This window comes from Pipra filicauda, unplaced genomic scaffold (genome assembly GCF_003945595.2).
Source record: "Pipra filicauda isolate LSUMZ 115617 unplaced genomic scaffold, ASM394559v2 scaffold19_size4547281_pilon, whole genome shotgun sequence".
Lineage (NCBI taxonomy): Eukaryota > Metazoa > Chordata > Aves > Passeriformes > Pipridae > Pipra > Pipra filicauda.
Window position 1 is genome coordinate 129,746 of NW_024104309.1, and position 24,364 is coordinate 154,109.

The 24,364-nt window shown below is 36.0% G+C and overlaps 1 protein-coding gene across 2 annotated transcripts in view; it reads right to left on the minus strand.

Moving 5' to 3' along the window:
- Positions 1–24,364, minus strand: part of FAF1 (Fas associated factor 1) — a 157,035-nt gene that overhangs the window by 89,792 nt on the left and 42,879 nt on the right. For both annotated transcript variants that reach the window (XM_027739417.2, XM_039380602.1), the window contains exon 7: positions 18,937–19,042. In XM_027739417.2, the coding sequence (XP_027595218.1) occupies positions 18,937–19,042 (106 nt within the window). The remainder of the gene's footprint in view (positions 1–18,936; positions 19,043–24,364) is intronic.

The window sequence follows — 24,364 nt, forward strand, 5'->3', positions numbered from 1 at the left end:
TAAGTATGCAGTGAACACTATTCCATTTAACAAAAAAAATGACTTAAATTACAGATTATTAAATCTTGGCTACTCATTTCCCCCAAAACACCTCCAATACTGCACAGAATTAACACAGACCCCATCAGAATTCCTTTATCTAAAATAAAACTAATAAAACTAGAAACTATGTATTACAAAACAATACTCTTGGATAACCAATACTAAGATCAGAAATTATCTATTCAGTTCAAATTAACACGTTTCTATAAATCAAAGCAAAATACATCCTCACTTTCATTCCTGTTACAGAATTATCACCTTAATAGCCAATAAAAAGAAAGACCTAATGAGGTATTTCAGTATCTCCCAAAGAAATATTTTCAGCTCTGTTTTTCTTTTAAAGTGCCTGAAAGGAAAAGAGTAATGAATTGCTCACGCAGCCTTTTTTATTATTGTTATAACAAGTGAGTTACACCAAGTCTTAATTTTTTTCACATACTTCAGGATATTTTTTGTCTCACTGCAACAACGGCAAAGGAAATCTCTGAGCAGAAAGGACAGTTACTTAACAGCTGCTTGGGAGCAGCAAACCTCTTTGTTTCCACTAGTGGCTAATGGGATGAGATGACGAAGATTTATTGCGTAGTCAAGGGATATCTGAGAGCTCTGCACCCTAATGTCCAGAAAACAATCCAATATTCCCTGGAAATAAGCTTCCATGAGAGACAAGGATCTAGATTTCTACAAAAAACAGGTCATTCAGCTATATCTTGTTGAGTGTCCAGGACTACTTCTACCTATTAGGATGAACATCCAGTACTGGAGATGACCAAGCACCCTTTGACCCTGAAAGCATCCACATACATCATGGGGTCCAAGGATTTGAGATGGGGAAGACAAATCTGTTCCAGTCCAGCAATAACAACCCGGAAACTTGAAGAAAGGACTGAGAGATTTTGCTGGTCATTCACCCACACTGAGAGGATGCCCTGCACCTAAAATTGTTTCAAACAAGACAGTGAAATCATAATCACCTCTTTCATTACCTAAATGAGAATGCTTAAAAGAAAATTAATTTGAGGCACATCCAACAGATCAGTGTATATAACAGGCACTCTAAAGCGACTTAAGGACTAGAATACATTTATTAGCACATTTTTTGTTGTGTCTGGAACTAAAAGATCAGCCTTGAGCAACCACAAGCTGGAAAGCTTCGGGGATATCCTCCCTGGTGTCTCTTGTCAGAAATGCTCCAAATCAATTGGACACACAACCCTTTAGCATTCACAAAGATATACCAGAGGGATGGGCCTTTCTGAAAGACCAAATACTTTTTAAGAGAGAAGTCAGGTCTTTGAACATCCTTAGTAAAGTGCAATCACCACCATGACACTGGGGTAGGTGAGGCTTGAGCACACACACTATCAACAGCAGCTGAAAAACATTTTATAAACAGCTTGTGGGCCAGTGAGCTTTCACTTACCCACCAACCATCAGAAAAGGGACAAAAACCTATGTATGTATCCAGTCACATGGAATGCATGACTGATGAAAATAAACTTGGTGAATTTATGTTGCAGCTTTGTGTTTTTAAGTAACACGTGCATGAATAGCAGTCCTGACACATTAAGAACCAAAAAGGTTCTTGGACAGAAAATGAGCTACAATGTACAGACAGGAATCTGGCACAGACTGACCTCCTCAAGCAGTAAAACCAGCTCAGTAACATAAAAACTCTCCACATGAACACAAAAATGAAGACATTTGGATACCCTATTTTAAAGACAGGGTATTAAAGATCCTCATCTTGTGCTCATTTTGGATATTTGGAATAGTTTCTGTAAAATCCTCTTCCCTTGAAATAAGAGGCCATTACTAAAGCCCAATGGATTAGAAGACCCAGAAAAGGCTTGCCTGCAGATGTCTTATGAAAACCAATTCCTAAAAAGCAGCAGGAAAAAACACTGCAGGGATGGCAGAAAGCCAACAAAAAGCTAAGAGCTGCTGGTCATGGTGTCACAGTGACAGGCATTTTAAATTGTAATCCCAGACCAGAGACATGTGTAATCTGTCACCAAATCTACAGAGAAAATGGACAGATCAGACTGGAGGGGAAATAGGTCACTCCTTTCCAAAATATTAAAAACTTTTTGGAAAGTAGAGATTGAGACACCAGCTATTAGATATAAGTTCATCTATGGTGGCTGTGCCAGTGATGATAACCTGAGACTCTATCATGATTTCCAAGGAAGCCGTGGGAGCAGGAAGTCATTTAAAAGCATCTGCAGTTCATTCTGCTGCACATCTTTGCCCTTGTTGCAGACTCTCAAAGCATAGAATCAATCTGTGCTTGAAGAAAAATCCTGTTACTCACTGAAATTCAAAAGTTCAGTTGAATAAGTGACAAAAAAAGATCCTGTTTTCAGACTCTGGTATAGAGGTAATGTCAGAAAAACAGGGAGCTTTGGTTCATATCACCACCTCTTCAGGAGAGATATTCAGATATAATCCTTAGAAATGGGTTGCTAAAAGATCAGAATCTTTTGGAGACTTTGAGGATATGCTAATATCACATTATCTTAAAAATACTTACAAATGCACATGAGACATTAGCCTTGGGAAAGATGTAAAATTAACCTGCAAGAAAGCTCCAGAACCATGCAAATGAGCAAGATGAACAGTAGAAATTACAACCTTACACTTTTGTTTTTCAGTAGCTGTCTCTGATTTAGAAGATCTTAAGGCATTTTTACTGTGCAGGGATAGAGAAGGACAGAAAAGCACATTTCAGAATAAAACCTGTGTAGAAATACTTGCAAATTAAATGCCTCTTTTTACTTTCATCAGAGCTTTCCTTTTAAAAAGGAATCAATAAAGCTTCACAAGAGTAAATCGTGTGCGGTTTGTTCTTCCTGCATCAACATCAGTGCCAATTAAATTCTGAACCCTAAATCTTTATTGTTTCCTATTAGCTGCTAACCAGAAGGTACACTGTGATTTTCTGAGATCCCAGGCTGAGACTTGCTGTAGCAGCAGTTAGAAAAAATGTTCTTGTTTTGACTTGTCTGCTGGGTAAACTTGACATCCAAGCTACATGGTGGAAAATAAATACATAATACCAAGATGTTAATTTTACAGAAACACTTAACTCTTCTGACCACAATTAACACTCTGAGGGAGAAAAAAAGCCATTGACAGGTCTGCCTAGCTCCTGCTTCTGCACTGCTTCCCAGGTTCCCTTTCCAAGTGGTGGCTCAGCTCCTGGAGAAGCCAGGCTGCCACCGACCCCAGGGCTGCCTTCAAAGCTGTACATGGGGAGAAAAAGTGGAGCAGAGTGACAGGGAGTTAAATACAGCTACAAAATGACACTGACTCCCAGCTAGGATCCAAAAGAGAAGTCTAAGAGCAATGGTTGCTGAGAATAACTCATCCCTCTCCTCCTCCCTGTCCCACCCTCAAGCTCTAAGAACACCTCCATGAGGAGACCGGGACACAACTCTCAGAACACAATGGTTTTGTGGGAGCTCCGTCCTATTTGTGCAAACAGACAGGAAGGCAGATTTGGCCTTACATTTATGATGCTCCAAGGTCTTTATTTTTTATAAACTAACCAGAAAAGGTGCATTTTGGGAATACAGGTAAGTTTGTTTTGCATAAACACTGCTCCAGATCTCTCACACCATTCCCTAAGAGCACACAAGGACTGCTGCAACACTGAATTCCTCCAAAATACCATGAACCTCATGATATGGTAGAATATTTTTCACGTCTATTCTGCAACAGTGACATTTATCACTAAACTGGAGAAAGAACTGGAAAAAAACCCCAACAAGTCATCATTTTAACAGCGGTAGAACATAGATAGCATGCTTACAGAAATTAACACTGTAAGTATATTTTTGTTTATGATGAATATGAACACTAAACTTTCTAGTAATTTCTAATGTATTACTGTATTGCTTTCTAGCAATTTCTAATACTACACTTGATTTGCCAAACAGTCAAAGAAGAGAGTGCAAAATTGACTTTTTTTCCTTATTCCAGCTGCATTGCAGTAAGCTGGCCACAATTCACAAATTGGAGAATAAAGCAACGCAAGGAATTAAGAAAGAGCTTTTAAAAAGTCTGAGAAGTAATTTTTTTGTCTATGGAACCATCCAAAGTCAAAGGACTCATTTTGGCTGAAGAAGAAAGTCATCATGGAAAGAAATCCAGGAGGAGACACAAAAACCTTGAAGAACATGCCACTTTTTAAAAATTTATTTATTACTATAATAAAGATAATAATGTGCTACATGAAATCAAGAGAGACTGTGAAAGGTCCTCAAATCAAAGTCCTTATTTATACACTTGAACACGAGCCACTTCAGATGGAAAACCTTAAGCCCACTACACTGTGATGGCAGGAGCACTGACAGAAGGACATGCTTACATGGTTTAGTACATGTTCCAGGTACACTTGGTGTAACTTGGTGTTACTTTACTGCTTTACAAGTGGCACAGCTGATTTTAGTACAGCCTGTAGTTTATACTTCCTTGTATAATCAAGATGGAACCAGTTTTTTTGCATGTAAACACAAGGGGTTCACTACAATTTATTTGTCATGTATTAACTGATACAGGTTGAAATTATTCTTTTTGCCTCACTGAGGACAAGGCTCACTTTGCTTTAACTTCATCTAATTACTCCCCTGTTTATGTTAAAGTAGAACAAGCTTTCCTTAAGATAAATACAAATGTTCACCCATCAGCTCACATTGGTTTAACTAAATCAGATTAGAAGTACACCTTCATTTTAAAGCTGTGGCTTTGCACACAGCAGTTCCAAGCTGTAAACTTTTATTAAAGTTGTGTTCTATTCTGTAAGTTTTCCTCATTACTACAACTCAAAAACATTACTAAAGGTGATACAGGGGTTCTAAAACAGTCTGAGACCTTGAAGAACAAAATGGCAACCTCAAAAAGTGCCAACTAATGACTGACCACACTCAAACCGGTTCAAGGATGTAAATGCCTATTGAACCTTAATAATTGGGCAATAAATACCTTTAAATCAATATATTTGGAACACTAGTTCAAAATTATTAAAGAAGCAGATAACATTCAGAATTAAAATGCAGAGCACATAATATGTAAACATCAAACTCAAAATATTATTAATTGTTATATACTTCTCATGTATTTGCACTACACACATATTTCAAATGCAAATATTAATTTGGAGAGAAATACCTACTGTATATGCACACACTGAAACAGTTTGCTCAGCTATACTGCATCAATGGTTATTTGACAAGTTATAGCATCACAAACTGCTCATTTACATATTCAGCTATTCTGTCTGGTTTTTCCTTGAGAATAAATTAATAAAACAACTGTTTTACAGATCCATACTAACAGCTCCTCCTCTGAACCACAAGGACAATCATACTTATGCAAATTCAGTGTATAAAACATACACCAACAAAACCACACCAAAAGTGTAAAAAATGCTTCCTTTCTAAATCCTAGCAAGGTGTAATATTTTTTAGCTATCAAAGTTAACATCAGCAATAATGATTTAGTTGATAGAAAAAGACTGATATTCATATAATCATCAGTGAAAATTCAGTCCTTGAAATGCTAATGTGCAAGCATTGTACTGACACACTTAAGAAGTTTACAAGTATAATTCAACATACTTAAGCACTCTACATTGCAAAAAACAGACAGTGCAATACTTTAAAAGTTTCTGATTTACAGTATGTTTTTCTGTATTGTATTATAAAGAGAAAAGAGTATTTTAAAAGTTAGGCCAGATCATCATATTTCATTTAAACAAGCAGCAATGAAGAAATTATTTTAAAAAAATTCATTAAAACCTGCAAGAGTCAGTAAACCAGAAGATAAAAAGCAGAAATGAGAAAGTAGTCTAAAAGAAGATGTGTGTGGACTAAGAGAAAATTAAAGAAACAGAAGAAAAAAAATCTTAAAAAGAAGATGAAAAGAAAAAAAGAGATAAAAAGACACTGTTTACTAAACAAGTAAAATGACCTACAGAGGGAAAAAATAGATAGCTGACCTTCAGATTTTGTAAGTCAAACCTGAAGGATCCCAGATCTGAACTATAAACTGACACAAGGCAAAAGACAAAATGAGAACCGAAATTGGATTTTCAGTTCTCTTCTTATACCAGAGTCTTGAGACAACAGATGCTTATTTCAGACTGCGTGCTAAAATTATCCTCTGGTTCAAACACTTTGCACTTATGTTTCAGAAGAAACATTTCATCTCCAAGTTTTATTGTTCCTCACTTCAAGTTATTCTCACTTAAAAAAAAAATGAAAGAAACACCATGCCAACATACTCCTCTAAGGGGAAAATTGTTCCTTTTTGGGTATTCAAAAGGCTTGTTTTACTGCTCACGGTGATTCTTTGCATGACTACTCTGCAGTGAGTTGAAAACACACAGGAGGTGCACTTTTCACTTAATCTTTCATTTATTTGTTCCCATTCAAGAAGAATTTTACCACCTCTGTTCACAGAATTATTAAAATATTACAGTGTTTCTGCTACAGTGGAGGTTTCCCAATGGAGCAAGATTTGAAAATACTGGTTGGCACCAAAGTACTGATGGAGATCTACTCCTTGCAAAATGGAAGTGCATTTCACTTCAAACACATGCCCCTGATCTTAAGCCTCCACTTGTCCAACTTACTGTACATCAGCTTCCAGGATGGAGCAGCCTCAAAGCAGACAAACCAAATAACACTAAGACCAAACTAAAATGGAAAACGCAGAATCTTTGAAAATTCAATTGATAAGAAACACTCAGTCCACAGGACCAGCTAGAAATGGTCACTATTAGAATGCCAGAAAGATAAACAGTATAGATGTTACAGCCTTGTCACCAACTGGTTTTCTCTGCAGACCTCTTATTGCACTGACCTGTGTGATATTGGAGCCACAGCTGTGAATGACAACTTGGTGGTTTGTGGGAAGATTTAAGGAGGAGAATAAAAACATCTCCATGGCAGTTCAAGTTTCATCTCAGTCTACCACTCTTAGTTCAATCAAAAAAGAAACTTTAATCTCATGCAAACCTCACAGAATGCTCTAGAGAACTTCCATATTTTTCAAAGGCCACATAGGACCAAATCCTTGAAAAATTAATTGCACCTGCCTGACTTGGCAGTTTACCTTTTGTATCAAGAGTGAGAAGTTTCACTTTGTTGTTTTGTACTACAGAAGTGTCCTCTTCCACTGTTCCATTGCTGCTTTTTGTGAAGGTCAGAGCTTCTCCATTCTGTTTGCCTTAGTCCTGGCCTAGGCTGCTCCATGGTCAGAGTTCCCAGCTGCAGTCTAGTCTTTTCTCTGCCAGCCCAATGTCAATGCAGAGAATAAAAAAGAGCCAAGACCTTTTAAGCAGAGTGGGTGACAGAGACTCAGTTATAGGTGAAACTGTCAACACACAAAACCCTCCCCAGAATAATCCGAGCACTTCTTACACTCCCCACTATTGAATTATTCAGGAATAAGCTCTTCTTGCCTTAAAAGACAAACTTTTTGTGGATAAGTGCAAACAGAAGTTTATGTAAGACACAGAGGGGAGATGCTGAACTGAAATTCAGCTTACAGTTACAGAGAAATTAATAATAGGGCACAACAAAAGTAAGAGTTACTGGGATAGAGTTGCTGAGTTCAGTAAAAGATAGCCTGTCATCACAAATGAGTGAAATAACTTTGAGAACAATATAAAACTGGAAGAAACCGCGGAGATATTTGGGGTGCTGAATTTTGCCCTAATGCTGTGAGCAAAATGACTGAAATTAAGTCAGGTCTTAGGTTGTTGGGGTAAAGTATGTACAGCTCTGCCATGTGATACCAGACAGACAGACTTACTGCCATTTTAGAAGTACATATTCGTAGGAAGAAGATCTCTCTTCCTTAAATACAAATTGCAGAAAAATAGTAAAAAAATCCTTGTTCTTTGTACTCCTCTTTCCCTTTTTTCCTTTTATTGGTTGTCTGTTTCCAATATTCTGAAGGTCTTCACCTATTCTATACTTCCAAGTTACAGTAACATCATCACATCCAAGAGAGCTAGCAGGTATTCAATGTACCAGGTAACAGCTACTAGATATAATCACCTTCCTAGGGGCAAAGAAGAGTGGCCAGGGTTGAAGTCTTTGGTACACCAAATCTTTGCTGTTCACACCCCCTTCGCCACTCCAAAGTAATAACTACAAAGAATCATGTCTCAAAAATTTTCACCGTTGTACTAAATTCTCATAGTTCCAAAAGTATCAACCCCAAAGAATAAATATTAGCACTGTTCTATGCTGCATATGGCACAGTCTATAAGAGAGTCTGTAGGTAATGCAGGGGGAAAAAAAGGAAAAAAATGTCCAGGTTTTCTAATAATACCTTTTTATTCCAAAACTCAGTGAATTAAAATAGATTTAATCTTTACAGCACTGTTCTGTCCTTTCTATTACCCAAGAAGACTGACGAAAAAAATACCCCCTTCTAACCAAACTTAAGACTTTTTTCTTTTAACCTGATGCAGTAAGAAGTAATTAATGAATACAGTCCTGGTAATTAAGTTCTAGTTCCCAAACTATGGTAAGAACAAACAACATAATAAAAAAAACCCCAACAAAACATATTTGTTCATAGTTCAACCCCCTTTCCAGTCAGCACCTACTCCAAGCTCCCTTCCTAACCTTTACACAGAGCCAAATTACCAGTCCCTGCTCTGGATGGCATTTTCTTCATGCTGCTCATTGTCCTACTTTCTTGCCTTTACTCACAGTTCCTTTATTTTTTTTATCTTTTTACCAGTCAAACAATACTTTACATAACAGAAGCCACAGGAATCTCAATGTGGTTTTGTTTGGGGCAGCAATACATATGTGGTTTTGGGGTTAGAAACCAGCTGTTTTGGGTACCACATGGTCTGAAGAAAAGCACATAAAAGACAGAAACCACTGAAGTCAACAGTTTCATCCAAGTAACAATGACAACACTGGACATGTGTGGGTTTTCTTGGTTGGTTGATGGTTTTTCTAGGGCGGACATCAAAATGTTGTCTACTTAAATCCACTCTACTGGGCTCAAGAGGAGCAGGAAAATGATAAAGGCTATGTGCAAAACAGAAGAAAAGTCAGAGGGCACTGAACACAGAGCTCCTCTCCTTTTTACTGTGTACAGAAGCAAGTTCTGCAGAACTGGGAAGTAACCTCTGGTCAGAAGGTGGATGATCTGCTGTCCGAGATGACCAAAAATGAGCACATTTCATATAGGAAGATATTTGCTTATACTGTGCTCATGTCCTACTGTGAACATTGTCCTCAGAAAGTCCTTAGAATGTTCAAGATCGACTCTTTGCTGACATGACATGCAGGCAACCATAAACTTCACTAAAGCTGACAGGATCTTACGGCAGCTGCTCCTCTTCTGGAGGATTTGGTTTTCCTTTCCATTCCTTTTAAGCCCAGTTTGCTCCTATGGCTTTGTCTAGCTACGTTTTAATTAGTTTGCCTCCCTCATACCCAGAGAAGGTCTCACTTGAAAAACAGCTATGGCCTGTTTTCATTTACTTCTGTGTCCCCACAACAGCAGATGCAGTCTCTAACAACTTCTTGTGCAATGCCTACTGTGATGCTCCTCTAGTTGAACATCGGGTGATTTTATTTGTATATACATTAAATATGGATATTCACACCACAAGCCTGTATTGTTTCTGCTGTCCACCATCATCCCCATTTAACTTCCAGCATTACTGCTTTCAAAACAAGGTAAGGGTAGGTTCACTTTGGTCTGCTAATCTAGGCAGGGCAAAATAAAGTAGATTTGAGGCTTGGTACAAACCCAAAAATTGTGATCAAACTATATAGTTAGTAAATTGTTTGTCTAAATCTTTCATGTGTGATGAAAGATTATTATCATAATTCATTAGCAAATTGCAGACTTTGTAATGCAGGCGGTCACAAATTTGGCTTTGTATCAATCAGTTTAGACCAGCTGGGTAGAAATTAACACAACTCTGGGATACATAAAATGAAGTGCTCTTTCATTTTTAATTCACTGGAAACTTTGAAGGAAAAAAATGGAAGCCCTTTCAAAAATGTCAATTTTCCCTAATTTTTGTAAATCATTCCATTTCACTGTAGAGATATAGAGAAACAAACACACATACATGGAGTGTGTGAATAGAATACCAAAGTAACTGCTCAACCAAAATAAATTTAATATAAAGTACAGGTAAAGAAAAGCAGTGCAGCTAAAAAAGTCCCTTTCTTCCATTGTTTCTGAGGGAGTCATATATGTTAGTCATCACCAGAATTATTAAACAAACACAAAATTTAATAGCTGAGCTACTCACAAGATACAATACTGTCAAAATTCCTGTTCTGGGTTTCCCAGTCTAACAAATGACCTTGCACAAAAATGCTTGTTTTGATTATGTCTCCTTTGCCTAAGCTACAAGGCTGTGTATAGTGACAGCTGTATTTGAGAGCAACTTAAAACAAATTTTATCTTAGTGGCACCTAATCCAGAGACTGGTACAAGCAGCATGGAAAAGTCAGTGTCAAAATTAAACAATGAAGGCTTTTCTAGGAACAGATGCTTTTTCCCTGCAGCTGTAAAAACCTTAAAACAATCCTATACCCCACTGTCTGGTCACGCAACTATCACAAAGCAAGGCATAAATTTTGCCACTTATTGCAAATATTTGCTGAGAGCTGCTATAACCCTTTTTAAAAACAGTAACAGGGATTTCTTGAGGGTGATTATGAGGCCATTTTATCCTTTAAATGAGTGCAAGGCTCTCCAATTTACGCCCACAATCCTTGGGACAAAAACAAAAGAATAACTTTTCAAGTTCATGTTTTACACAGATATGGGAACATAACTGAAAAACCCTAAGAAACAGGTTTACTACAGAGACAGCGCTCCAAGTCACTAAGATGTTATGGACGGGACAAACATTATTAATTCACAGTTGAAACAGCAACTGAGTGTTTTCTTTGCATAGTAATTAAAAAGCAACCCAGTACTATCACTACACTGCTGCTTCAAGATACCATTTTGGTGTTCTAACTCCACAACTACTATGTTAAATATCCTAATCACCACAACTATCCAAAAAATTACCTCTTTCTATTAAGTGAATGCAGTGATAAACTTCAAACCGAAATATAAACTCTTAGGAAACAACTGCTGTAACTCAATGAATACACGTAAGGCCTCGGATCCCAATTAAGTGAGCAATTTACAATGTCAAGAATCTAGTTAGGCTCCATATGAACTGATGGGGATTTTAGATTAGCTTCTGTTGTGTATTTAAAAGTGATAGCACCAACATGATTTACATAAGTACAATATTTTCAAATATTTTCTCACCAAGCAAACACTCTAAAATTGTGAAGTGTTTCCTTTCTTACTCAAGTTAAAAAAAAAAAAAAAAAATCAACTTTTCCAGAACAACAGTTCATTAGCACCTCACTATTTATAATTGGGTTGTTTGATGAGAAAACATGAGAGAACACTGTGCCTACTATAATTTGCACAAATACAAATTTCATTGTTTGAAAACAAATCAGCAATTCAACGATTGTGTTTTTTTTAATATAAGTGTATATCATGCAATAATAGAAGTGATCATATTATAGTTAACACAGGATAGAAAGGTTAAACCGTGTTCTAAACCACTTTAATTTACAAGCTGTAAATTAATTTTTTTTAATTGCAAAAAAAATGCTAACTTTAATTTTTCATTTGTTATTCAACTAAATATAATTTACACAGATAACAGCACTATGCTATTTAGCTACAGAGTACTGCTTTCCCACCTTAAATAGCACAGGAACTAGGGACATAGCTGTTTAATATGTTCATAAAGCTGCTTAGGTTTTCTTGTCATTTCATGCTAACACCTTTTTAATAGCTAGCATTATGATAGAAGCCTTGCATAAAAATTCACCACCTCGAAAGTAAAACACAGCAAATATTCAAAATCAGAATTGCAAGCGATGGTTTTAATTGCAGTTTTTAAAAAATTCAGGGTTTTAAATTAGGTCTTGATCCCCAAAATCCTTAGCATCCTTAAATTACATGAGCAAAGCCATTCAATTCAACATGATTACTTCTAAAATAAGGACAACTCACATGACTGAGCATTTACAGAGCTGAACCCATAACCAAAATTATAACAATGACTCCTCATTATTTTCAAATTCAAATAAATTGATCCTTATCCTTTTGAGAGTTTCTCTCCAATGCAACAACACTTACGGACAGAGTGTAAAGAGAAAGGGAAGGAGAGAAAGGAAGAACAGAGATATAAACATACACACTAAACTACAAGCTGACAAACTGAAAGCTAACAGATGTGTGACTTCTAATTAGTTATAATAATCTGTGCTTCGACGCTATTGGAACCTGCCTCGCCTTCCCTTGCAAATCAGACAGCTTCCTTTGGAGTTTTAAACTCTGAGTGCTTCTAAATTTATTCAAGGAAAAAAACCCTGCTTTCAGCAAATTTTAGATAAACTACAGTGATAACTTTATGAAAGGAAAATATTAAATTATAATTATCCTAAACAGACACAGTCTTGTGAAACTAACCCTACATTCATATGAAAATACAAAGCATTGACTATAATGAATTTGATTCATCCTTGGACACAAAGCTTTACCACAGTAAACTCAGTCAACTGTTGCTCTTGCTTTTATATTCATAGTACTTAAATAGCGCACTTTAAAACAAAAAAAACTCCAATTGGCTTTTCATACATCCACCCTCCCCAAAAATAACGCACTTGAAAAACCCAAATGATATGAAAAGGCTTCAAGGCCTCTTTTCTCCTTTTCACAGCACTTTTTTTTTATTTCTGTTTGCAGTAATCTGCCTTTCACTTTCTCATTGCTACAGAACAAACGAGGAGGCTCAGCACTTTGAAAAGGGGGCTCAATGTGTAATGGGTCCACTAGAATTAATTTAGTTGCACCAAATCCATTGAGCAGTGAGGTTTTTTTCTCTTCTCAAATCATTTTGAGTCGGATGCAGCCCCCAGCCTTTGTAATTCTAGTAAAGCACTTAAAGTGCACAGTAGGTGTTCATCAGGACCATCTGGTCAAAAGCAAAACAAGCTGCTGATTTTGCCTTTGAATAGAATGAAGCAAGTGTGAATTAGTCTCTTCAATTAGCACTATTACAACCTGTCAAGTGCATATTGTAAAACAGGATTATTACAGTATTGGTCACCAGTGCAATTATTTACTCTCTGCCTTTTCTTGCATATAAAAATGTCCATGTTTACTAGTTTTTGATAACTGAAGATCGTTTCTTTAATGATATGCACGTCCAAACCCACCAAAACCAAATTACAGGTTATGAAACATATTCTGTCAGGAATATATTAAGTTTCATAATTAAGTGAGAAGTAGTGCCCTTTCTTTATCTCTTATTGCTGTTTCTGTTGCATAAAGAGAAAAAGAATAATAGTTTTATGCCTGTCTTCGAAACAGATCTCTACAGTCAGGTATTATGATATTTTAAGTGTCTAATAAAGCTATCATTTTTGAACAGGTAGATAAAAGGTATTTTCTCTCCATTTCCCAAGGAACTTCCTTTTCATATAATTTCCAACACATGACCACTTACAAAAAGTTTATTAAGGATTTCTTTCAGCAAATACACTTTACTTTAGCAATGTGCTGGTTTTCTATAACAGAAAGGCAAAAAAACAAATCAAGAAGTTGATTTAGCTTATTAAAGATAAGATTTTTCTCTCCTTGTTCAAAAAGTCAATGCCTGGCTCGCTAGCTGGTACTCATTTATCACTGTAGAACACTGAGGCTATCACAGTGATAGATGTTTAAATTATGTATACTGTTGTTCTGACTCGTTATAAATTGAATACAATTTTAACAAGACAGATTTCTTTAAAAAGCAAACAAAATTTTCAAATTTCACAAAAACATTATACTGCTCTTGCGTACAATCAGTACAGCAATGTATTTTACCAGCTTCTCTGATACCAAGAATATTTGAACAATAGAACGTTTGTGCACCTCCTATTAAATACCAAAAAGTGTTAGTTACTGATTTTTATTACAAAAAGAATAGTTTTCAACAATTTTAAAGTAAGTAAAAAATGTCAAAATATAAAACAACTGTTTCTGAAACTGGTAATGTATGTACTTGGATCTGTCTGTATTCTGGCAAATGTATGTTACTTTAATCACTTAGTTAGATTTAAAAGAATAACATTATTTACACATACATTTCATGTCCTCATGTCAGTGTCTGACCTTTACTTTGAATGATCTCACTCAACAGCAACTGGCCTGAAAATATTTTGTTCAGATATCAAAAAACAGATCTGAAAAAGGTACAAGACCTTCAGCCGGATTATTTTTCTTCATGCTGAAGGTAATTCATCTGCTTATCTGTATTTATATATTACATTCATTTAGGCCTTTTAAATCAGATTTCTGCCTGCATGTTCATAAACAGTGGTTTTGCACCTTGTTCAACATTTGTCCGCTTATCAGAAAAGTTTAAAAAAAATTTCATCACGAAGGACTTCAAATTGTCATTAGGGTCTGTCAACACAGAATTTACAGTTTATCTCAGCCCAAGCAGTTGTATGCACAAATAGTTCCTCCTCCTGCCTGGAGTGCTATTGGATACATTGCTTTTCATATTCCACCTTAGCCAGTTAAGTCTGTAGGGAACAGAGAACAAATATATTACCTAGCACAGGTGACAGGGATGCTGAGCAGGCAGCCCCCGTTTAGATTATTGGCTAAAGGAACGGAATAAAGAGCAGAGGCAGCTATGCAGAGACAGCCAGTACTTAAGGACCCATCTTCTTTGCACTGTTTGCACAATTTTATGTTTTATTGAGAATTATAGTGCCCAGTAGGTGCTTTACACAGTATTCTCAACTGGAATTTCCAGCAGTTACAAAATAAAATCACCAATCTATGAGAGGACTGAGGACTCTGCATATTTAACTCGTCCACCCTTTAGCAGCCACAGCTTGTGTACACTGGACATTTCTGTAATCCTGCACACGGGAATCACAAAAAGGCTTCAAAGTCTGTATCAGAAGTAAAACAGACAATTTAAAACTCCTTGTTTATAACTAACTGGAGCTATCCAGTTTGTTAAAAATGTTTGCTTTTTTCCCCTATGGCAGGGACTTAAACAAAAAGCAGAGAGCACGCTATTGTGACAAGAACTCAAATCCAGTAAGTTTTTCGCAAATTAGTTTGTCTGCTCCAGGATCAGAACACAAACTTGCTTTCCATGAAACATTTAAATATTGCCCCCTCTGAAAAGGGCTGTCCTTCATTTCTGTCAAATAATACAACTACAATGTGCAAAAAATGAGAAGTAGTAGAAATGTTCATTTCTAAATGAGAATGAATTGGTAAGAATACTCAGAAAATAAGTTATCCTGGTTGTGGCAATGCCTTGTAATAATTTAGCACATAGCTTCTCAAACCTAAACTTAAAAATTCTCTCCAATTACAGACAGCCTCTACAAATTATCTTAGAAGAATAAAGAGCAAGTCTTAGGCAGAAAACTCCTTTTAGTCTTGTATTAGGAGTTCAATTTGTTAGACTTATTCTTATTTAACCATCTAATACACTGGAAATGTATTCATTTACAGTCTCCAAACTGGCATAAAACCTACTAATTTCCACTTTAAAATGCAGATCATGGAAAAAAGTAACTATGATATTTCCCAGAACAGTATCTGCACAAAATTAATTTAATACTGCAATTTTACAAGAACAAACAGATGTCAGAAACCTGTGACACAGATTAATTTACAATTTAGACCACCAAGTTATTATTAAATTTCCAAGTTAACTACTACCCTGCTCAACTAAAAAAAAAAAAAAAAATTAAAAATTGAATATCCAGAATTTTTTACACGTTCTGTTTCATTTTTTTATTTAATTTCTGAAGATTCTGTATAAACTCATAATCCCACAACAATATAACTGAATGCAACTTATATTTTTTTAAGCTGAGAAATTAAAAATTAATATGTGAACAGTTACAAATTTAGATAAAGCACGGTAAAAAAAAAAAACCAAAGGCATTTTCAAGTACCATCCAAAAATCCAACCATTAAATTAATATGCAAGAAATCGTAGAAGCAGACATGAGCACTACAGCTCCAGGCCTCTCTCAGAGAAATTTTTGTCACATTGTTTCCCCACCAAACACCACAATTTCTTTGAAAAAAAAAAAAAATTCATCCAACTATCATTTACTATTAAACATGCATTCTAAACAATAAAAAAAAGACAGCAGAGAACTGAAGAAATCGTAGTTTAGGAAAGCACAGCTGAGAGCTCACTGGATTTTGCTTTTAATCCATTGCAAAATATTTATGAGGTTTTGAAAGGGTGGTGGGGTTGAGTTTTTGGTGTGAGTTTGGGGGTTTTTTGAGACACTTGGAAAAAATATATATTCCTTAAAATGCCCAGTATTAATAATAACAACAAACTGAACAACTAGCGCTGCAGACAGTTGCACCCAACTGTGGCAAGAAGCAGAACATTTATAGAATTTTAAATACTTCTTTTAATAATTGATGTAGTCATTTTGAATCTTTCTGCATAGGATATAGCGTGTGAGTAGATTGCATTAACACTGCTTAAACATTTCAACTTGTCAGTATGGCCAAGTCGATTTCTGAAATATTTGCAGTATTTTCCCATCGAAACAGTAATAAAGGTAGAATAAATATATGCCACTGCTTTATAATCACTGAACATTAATGAATATTTTATGTCTTTTTAAATCTCCCTGTTTAATTTAAAAGGGTGAAATTAAGTCTCCTCCCTGCAATATGCCAATTATCTGTAAATCAAACAATAACTTGGCCATTATACTCCTTTTTGTTAATATACCAGAAGCTAATTTGAAAACACTGAGAGGCATTTTTAGAGAATAATTGAATAGTCCTTCCTGCCCTCTTGTGGTTGGCAACTGCATCTCACACTGAGCTTCTCCACCATTACAAAAATACACCAGAAGGAAAGTAAACTATTAATTTGTTAAAGTGCGAACAAGAGTGAAGAAAAAAAAAAAATCTAACAGTCCCTGGAGAGGATGGAGACAAAGGAGAGAAGGAAAGATATCACTGATTCCTCCAAATCACAAGGCTAACTAGATTGATTCATCAATCGTTTGTTAAAATGATCACTCTATGCTAAAAGAAAAAAAAATTAAATTAAGAAGCCATTAGGGAGGTAACATACAAAACAGTGCTTGTTTTTGTATAATTAGACAAATGTTCTGCAACCCTTTTACCTCAGCCAAATCCCCAGGGATTTCCAGGAGACTTTGCACAGACAGGAACATTCACCTGTTCAGCATCAGCTGCACAAGAAGGGCCAGAAAGCTCTATTCATTTCAGCCTCTGAAATGGTCCTCTTAACTTTACACACTCTACTGGATGTGACACTTAGATACAAGAAAGGCAGAGAAAGGTTTCCTGTTCGTGATGGGGTGCTGGGGGTTTCTTATTCTGATTGTTTAGTGGGGAAAATCACAACTGACTTTTAAATTACGCTGAGAGGTTACATGTTAACTGTAACCTGCCATTCCCAACAAACAAGAACTTCAGTGCATGTAAAGGCAGCTGAGATTCCCCAGTCACAGCTTTCTGCTTCCTTTAAGCCAGGTAAGACCCACCAGCAAAGAAGTAATCGATACAGCATAGATAAAAATCAAACTGACAACATGTATGTATGTATTTTCTTTTAGAATCTCACCATTTTAAAATTAAAACCACGTTTTGATAATTTATTTCCATAAACATTCCAATTGTTTAATTGTAAAGAGTCAGACCTTAGCCCCTCAAAAATCAAACTGATGCAAACACATTCATTTGTATTACCACAAAAATCCAAACCAGAAATTATTATAATAGGTTTAAAAATAAAAAGTAGAAAACAGGCTTTAAGCAGGAGAAAGATCACAATTTAGATCTTAAAAATAACAGTATTCACAATGAAAAGAGTTAATTATCATTTTTTAGTGTTGCATGAGATACTGCTCCCGTAGCTAACATTACAGAACTTAAATTAATTCTGTCTACAATGTCAGCATGTGACGTGAAAAACTTCAATAAAATCTGTTCAGCCCTAAAAGACTGAGAGAAGTGTCAGACCAATAATAGCAAACATACATTTAATTTGAAAAGCAAACATTTAATCTTAATGTTTTGTAATGTGAATTCAGAAGATTCATATTTCTAGGTTGTTTGTCATGTTTCCAGAAAGCAGTGGGTTATATGGAAAATAACATCCAAAACATCTGGCATTAGACAGAGCATGGAGCACTGAACAACAACCTTTGTTTTGGAAAGGAGTTTTAAAAATATGCAAGGGGTCTGCTTGTTCTGAATTCAGAGAGTCCAGAGTCATATTAGAGATATTTGTTCCTACAGGACTTAATTCTGATGAAGTTCTCTCCAATATCACCCCTTGCTGGCCATTCCACAGAATGGCAGCAACATCCATTATACACAAAACCATTTGGCTCCCAAGCCAGCAAGAATTACAGCTCTCCAACAGCAACCAGTTGAGGTGCCTATAAAATGGAGATGGAGCTGGTTAAAAGAAGAGAAGATAGAGGGAGCTTCAAGAGGCTTAAAGATAAAATGTAATTTGGACAACTCAATAAATACTGTTCATGTATTTTGCTACTATGCTGTAAAAAGAAACATCCTTTCTGTATAATTTAATAGAAAACCTTTTTGCTGACAAAGGTCTTTAATCAAATTACAGCAATCTTGATGATCCAGTTGATTAAAAAAAAAAGACTAATAAAATGAAGGAATATCCATCAAGACCATGCAAAACCCTTTTAACAGAGCTGGCATTAACTATAATGAGCTACATTTATTCTTCAGCTGTGAAACAGCACTCACCTCCTGAATGGTACTGCTTCCTGAGAAGTTGAGGTTGTACTCCCGCTGGACTTCTCGATGGGTGACAATCAGCATGAAGTTTTGATTTAATGACTCCTGCAGGGCCCTGAAATGGTTGAAAGAAAAACAAGAAAATCAGGGATAAGCATGTTATAGCTTGTTTTACAGTTAGATGCAAAAACCCCAGGGTACCCTAAACTCTACATGAACAAGTCCAGGCACAACATTATCATCTCTCTTTTCACTCTTAAATGCAAGGAAGCATGCTGAGAATGACCAAAGGCCATTCCTGAACTCCTTCCTTAATAAGGCGACTGCAGCCTTTAAAGCTGTTCTAATGTTAAGTATTCTCAAAATCGAGAGAGTCACATTATCTTCACAAACACTGGGTGTATTTAGCACTCATAATGCCATTAATACCAGGCTTGTCAGTATATTGATGACCAGACAAAATATCAAGCTATGATGCACATTAAGAACTGATGGTAAGTGGAACAAGGCAAAGCACGCTCTCACTTCCCTAAGGTTACCTGAGGCAGAAACCAAATGGAAATTCTTCCACCTAGTTTCATTCAAAGCACATAAACCCAGCTAATTAGAACTGGAAAAGTAACCACAGGAAAATTTCTTGTGTGGGTACTGAACATTTAGAAAAAAAAAAAAAATAAAATCTTAAGATCCAGTTTAAACAGCCCAACTATATGTTCATGTTGTCACAAACTTGGGGTTTTTTTGTGAATTCTCCAGGCAAATAAAACCTCTGGATGTTACAAAAGGCATCCTGTTTGCTTAATTAGGTACAAAATTATGCAGCTATCTATTTTTCAAAATAGAAGGCAGGACTTAAGTTATAAACACGGTGACTATGGCTGGGTACAATCTTCCACAGGCCACAAAACCGCAGCAACACCATACCTTAGCTATTGTTTCTAAACACTATTTATGTAGATTTGACCTGTTCAGTGGCATATGAAATTAAATTGGGCTTATTCACTTCTTTTTTTTCTTACCACGTACACTTAAAAGAATGACAGACTGTGGTATTTTATTTCACATCTTCACTATTCCATGACACTCCAACATGCTATTCCTCTTAGCAATAAAGGACAACTTCTGAATGCAGGTCAGCATAACTGTATCTTACAATACAAGAAGACAAGAAAGACTCCTAAATTATTTGAGACATAATGTGTTAGTTTTAACTCCTACTGTAACTACTGACCTGCAGTTTTTCTGCTCTGATGGCAAGGAACTCATACAACACTCACTGGATGCTTCAGCAAGAGATGCACAATTTGCTTGAATATCTCACGGAAAGTTACCTTACAAAAATATCTTCACTCAGCAACTTTATTTGGCTTCTGTGACAACTTATTAATCACTTACTACAAAATGAAATCACAAAGTTCTATTTCTTGTCTTTTATAGTTTTGTAATACGGAAAATAAATATAACTCATTGTCAATGCTAAGTATGATCACGTGCACGAGAGACACTACAAATTCTACTGTAGTCATCTATACTGAACATGACATTTTCTGAACCTGTCACAAAGTCTTGTAAGAAAAGGCCTAAAAAAAGAGTCCTGCAAAGTTGTATTTTCAAAGGTAATTCTAATGTCATTGTCAATAAGTTTCACATTGCCATAACCGTATTTTCTTTTGGCAAATGTTCAGTAGCAACTAAAATATCCTGCTGTGCTTTTTCACATTCTGATTTTTTATTTGTTTTCAGCAAATACTGGAGGCAAACGACATATTTAATTGCTCTGAAAACATTAATCACAGCATATGTGAAAGGCTCTGGATTCCATACGGACTCACACAAGGCTCTGTTACAGCTAATTTTGACTCCATCTGAAAAATCTGTAGATGCTAACTGATAACATGACTCATGTTTTCATTCTGTAATTGATGTAAACATAGAAGGAAACAGCCTAGTCCGATCAAACCCTCAGGTCTCTCCAGTTATGCACGATACAGACCCTTCAGTACTCCCCAAAATACAGCCTGCTAACGAAAAGCTCATAGGAAATGTTCTTCCACTTGTGACAGCGGGAAGTATGTAGAAAATAAAAAAATACCCTTCAAACAGAGTTAATTTAAATCAAGTGCCTAAAAATTAAAAGCCTTAATTTTTGAAGTAACTAACAATTTTGACACCTCTACTTCTGGATTTCTAAGCAACACAAGCTAAGCTTGTTAACAAGCAAATTCTCAGTACATTTTCATAGATAAGCAGAGGGAAATAAGAGGCTGAAAATTAAGCTGGCTAAAAAAAAAAGAAACAAAACCTGCAAAAAACTGAGTAAAAACTGGGTTTGAAAATGTTAGCAAATAAAGTGCACGGTTAATTGTTCAATTTTTCTTCTTCTTTCTTATTACAGAAAAATAATATATTGAGGAATATTACTTCTGCTTACACAGACATTCAGTGCTCAACTGATCTACTCCTTGGAGCTCCTACATCAAAATCTCACATGGTCTGACAGCTGTAAGACTTGGAAAGGGAAAGGGAGGAAGAACTGATGGCACATCCCATGGGTGGTTGGTGCCAGTGTTGGTACCAAGGCTCCTCTGCAGGAATTGAACACACAGTTGGACAGCCAGTGATGTCAGTCCCTCCCATATTAATTTCCTCCAGCAACTGGGGATGTAGATTACCCCAAATTATTTGTGCCAATAGAACTCTGCTTCCAAAATATACCATGCCCTAAAATTGGATTTTCAGCCATTAAGGTTACAGTAGAATTTACAATATAAAAGTACTTAAAGGAAACTTCTCAGTGACAGTAAACTGAACCTTATCTCTTTTTAGGTCCACACAAGTGTATTGAGAAGACTGACTTTGACTATGTAGCACATTTTTAAAATTCTGGCTTCATGTTTGCAGCTGTTTAATTTTCCTAAAATGTTATTAGCTGACTACAATCTTTCAAATAAAATATCTGCATGAAAAGGAAAAAAAAAGTCAGGGCCAAACTCCAGGTCCCACTAAAGTCAAGACAGATTTTCTTTTATCTTTTTCTTCTTTTTTTTTGTTGCCATCAGTGCTAAGAGAATTTTATTACCCTAAGAATAGGAAAACCTAAGAATTAACCTAAGAATTGGGAAAAGAAAACCAAAGTGTTGGGAAAAGAAACAGGACTAAAGTAGGCCACTCTTGCAAGCACCATTTCCCCCCACTGTAAACCTTACATTTCAAAAGCATTTGCTGATAGGTGGTATGATGCCATTACAACTTTTTTACCTCAGCTGAATGATTATACATTCACTTTTCAGAACAGGAGGCCAGGGAACCTGTATTTTTGGGCACCAGTCCTCCATTTAAGGTACTCTGCTGACACTCAAAGAGAAGTTCAAGAATAGACAAAAGAAAACAGACCTTAGCACGGTCATTGCTCTGACCAGTTCTAGCAAGAGACCTGGACATATCAAACACATAAACCAGACTGGTTCTATCTACTGTTAAGTGACTGACTTAATGCTTTGATTTTTGATGTAATACTTTGCTTTTTAATACCATTTTTCTTTGAAATTTTAATAATATATTTTAAACTTTGAGACTGAAAGTATATCCTTAATCAGTGATCAGTAAATGCTTCTTTTCATTTCAGTTTTCTGAGTTTTTATGAAATACATTCAGTATTTCCCATTAGGCAAGATTTTTCTCAGTCACGGGGAGATTTCCCCCAAAATCTCTGATTTTTATATAAATAGGTATGGCACAAAGTAATTAACATTTCCATTTTAAACTTACAGATTTATACAAGCTCATGTCAACAGAAGTCCAAATTTACTGTAATTACAGATTATTTACATTAAAACAAAATAAGAAATCAGTATGTAAATGTAATGTTTGTTGTAGCTAATGCAGCAGGAGGTGGTAGATTAGGTTCAAACAGCAATCAGTTAGCAAATCTGGCTAACATGTAAATGAGCAGAAGCCCTTTTGTTTACATTCTATTGCATTTTAAACTTCAGGATTTTTAAACTGTCTCATGAGCAGATGTGAAAATAAAACATTAATCTTACCATTCTTATGGAAGCTTTCAAAGTAACTAAAGCAAGGCACTGCTCCTGTCCAGCTAAACACACAATACTAATAATTGGAGTTGCAGGTTACATCGTTCTTAATTAACACTCTGCTACAGTTGATAACATACAAGACACTGTGCCCCCAACACCACTGCTCTGCAACAATCTAAAGCATTCAGCAATATATGGACCCATTGCTTGAAAGATGGGAGTTGTGGGTTTTATTTCCTATCCACACAGATGATTACACTTCCTCAGTAAGTTACAATCACTTAGCAGAAATATGTTATTTCTAATAATCCCCAAGGTATGCACCTGGGCTTAACTGTTTTGAACTTTCCAATGATTCATCAGATATAATAAAGTATCTAAGACTTTCAGCTATTTAGCATAAAAAGTATAAATTTAAAATACATTATAGCCATTAAAATGACAACAACAACAAAAAAATTGATGAAAAGCATCTCCCAGAACATAGAGGATAGAAAGGACAGACAGTCTGGATGACTCAACTCCATGGCCAGACTCTCATGCCCACACTTTTGATGTTTCTTCTTGTATTTCTCCTAAACCTATTTCCTGAACTGGGTATTGTCAGCTTTCAAGAAGCATCCAAGGCAACAAAGGGAAGGAATTGCACACCGAGGAAGTGATTAATCTAATCTGACAAAGCTGGTGCAAGGGATCTCTCCCCTTGGATGATTAAATGATGGACATTCTTTGGCATCTTTCCTTGTAAGACTGTTTTCCAAAGGAAACCATGTTCTTCTCCGCCCACCTGTCCCATCTGTTAACTTTTGAACATAGTCACTAGTTTTAAGGTGGTCTGGCAGTGTTAGAAAACTCTCAAAGACTGAGAATAAATCAACATCCAAGTAGAGGAAAGGGACCCAAATTACCACCCACTTTAGTAAAAGGCTGTATTAAGTATTACTTGTATTACAAGTGTAGTATTTTATACTCCATCCATCTGACCTCTGGCCAACAATCTCAGAACTACACACAGCACATGATTTTACTTTTCCTTTGACGTTACCTGACTGCCAACTGGAGGTGGATACTCTATGCAAGGGGAAAAATATTAAAATAAGAAAAAGAGGAACCGGAGGCAGCATCAGAGGTAGGTGAGATCACAGGAAGCATGGATGGAGAAGTCTAGTTACTGTAGCAGCTGGGAATTCACTAGAAGGCAGGAATTCACCAGAAATCAGATTTCATTACATCCACAACTCAAAGAACGTTGGCTATTGTTCTGGATATTGTGCATGGATAAGTATGGATTTGCCAGCTGAAATTGTGGAAGCAGGGTGGAACTGTACAGGTGGTATTTGACATTTAAATTTAATCCTTACACCTCAATTTACTAGCATGCAGTAGTAATTCACTGGGTT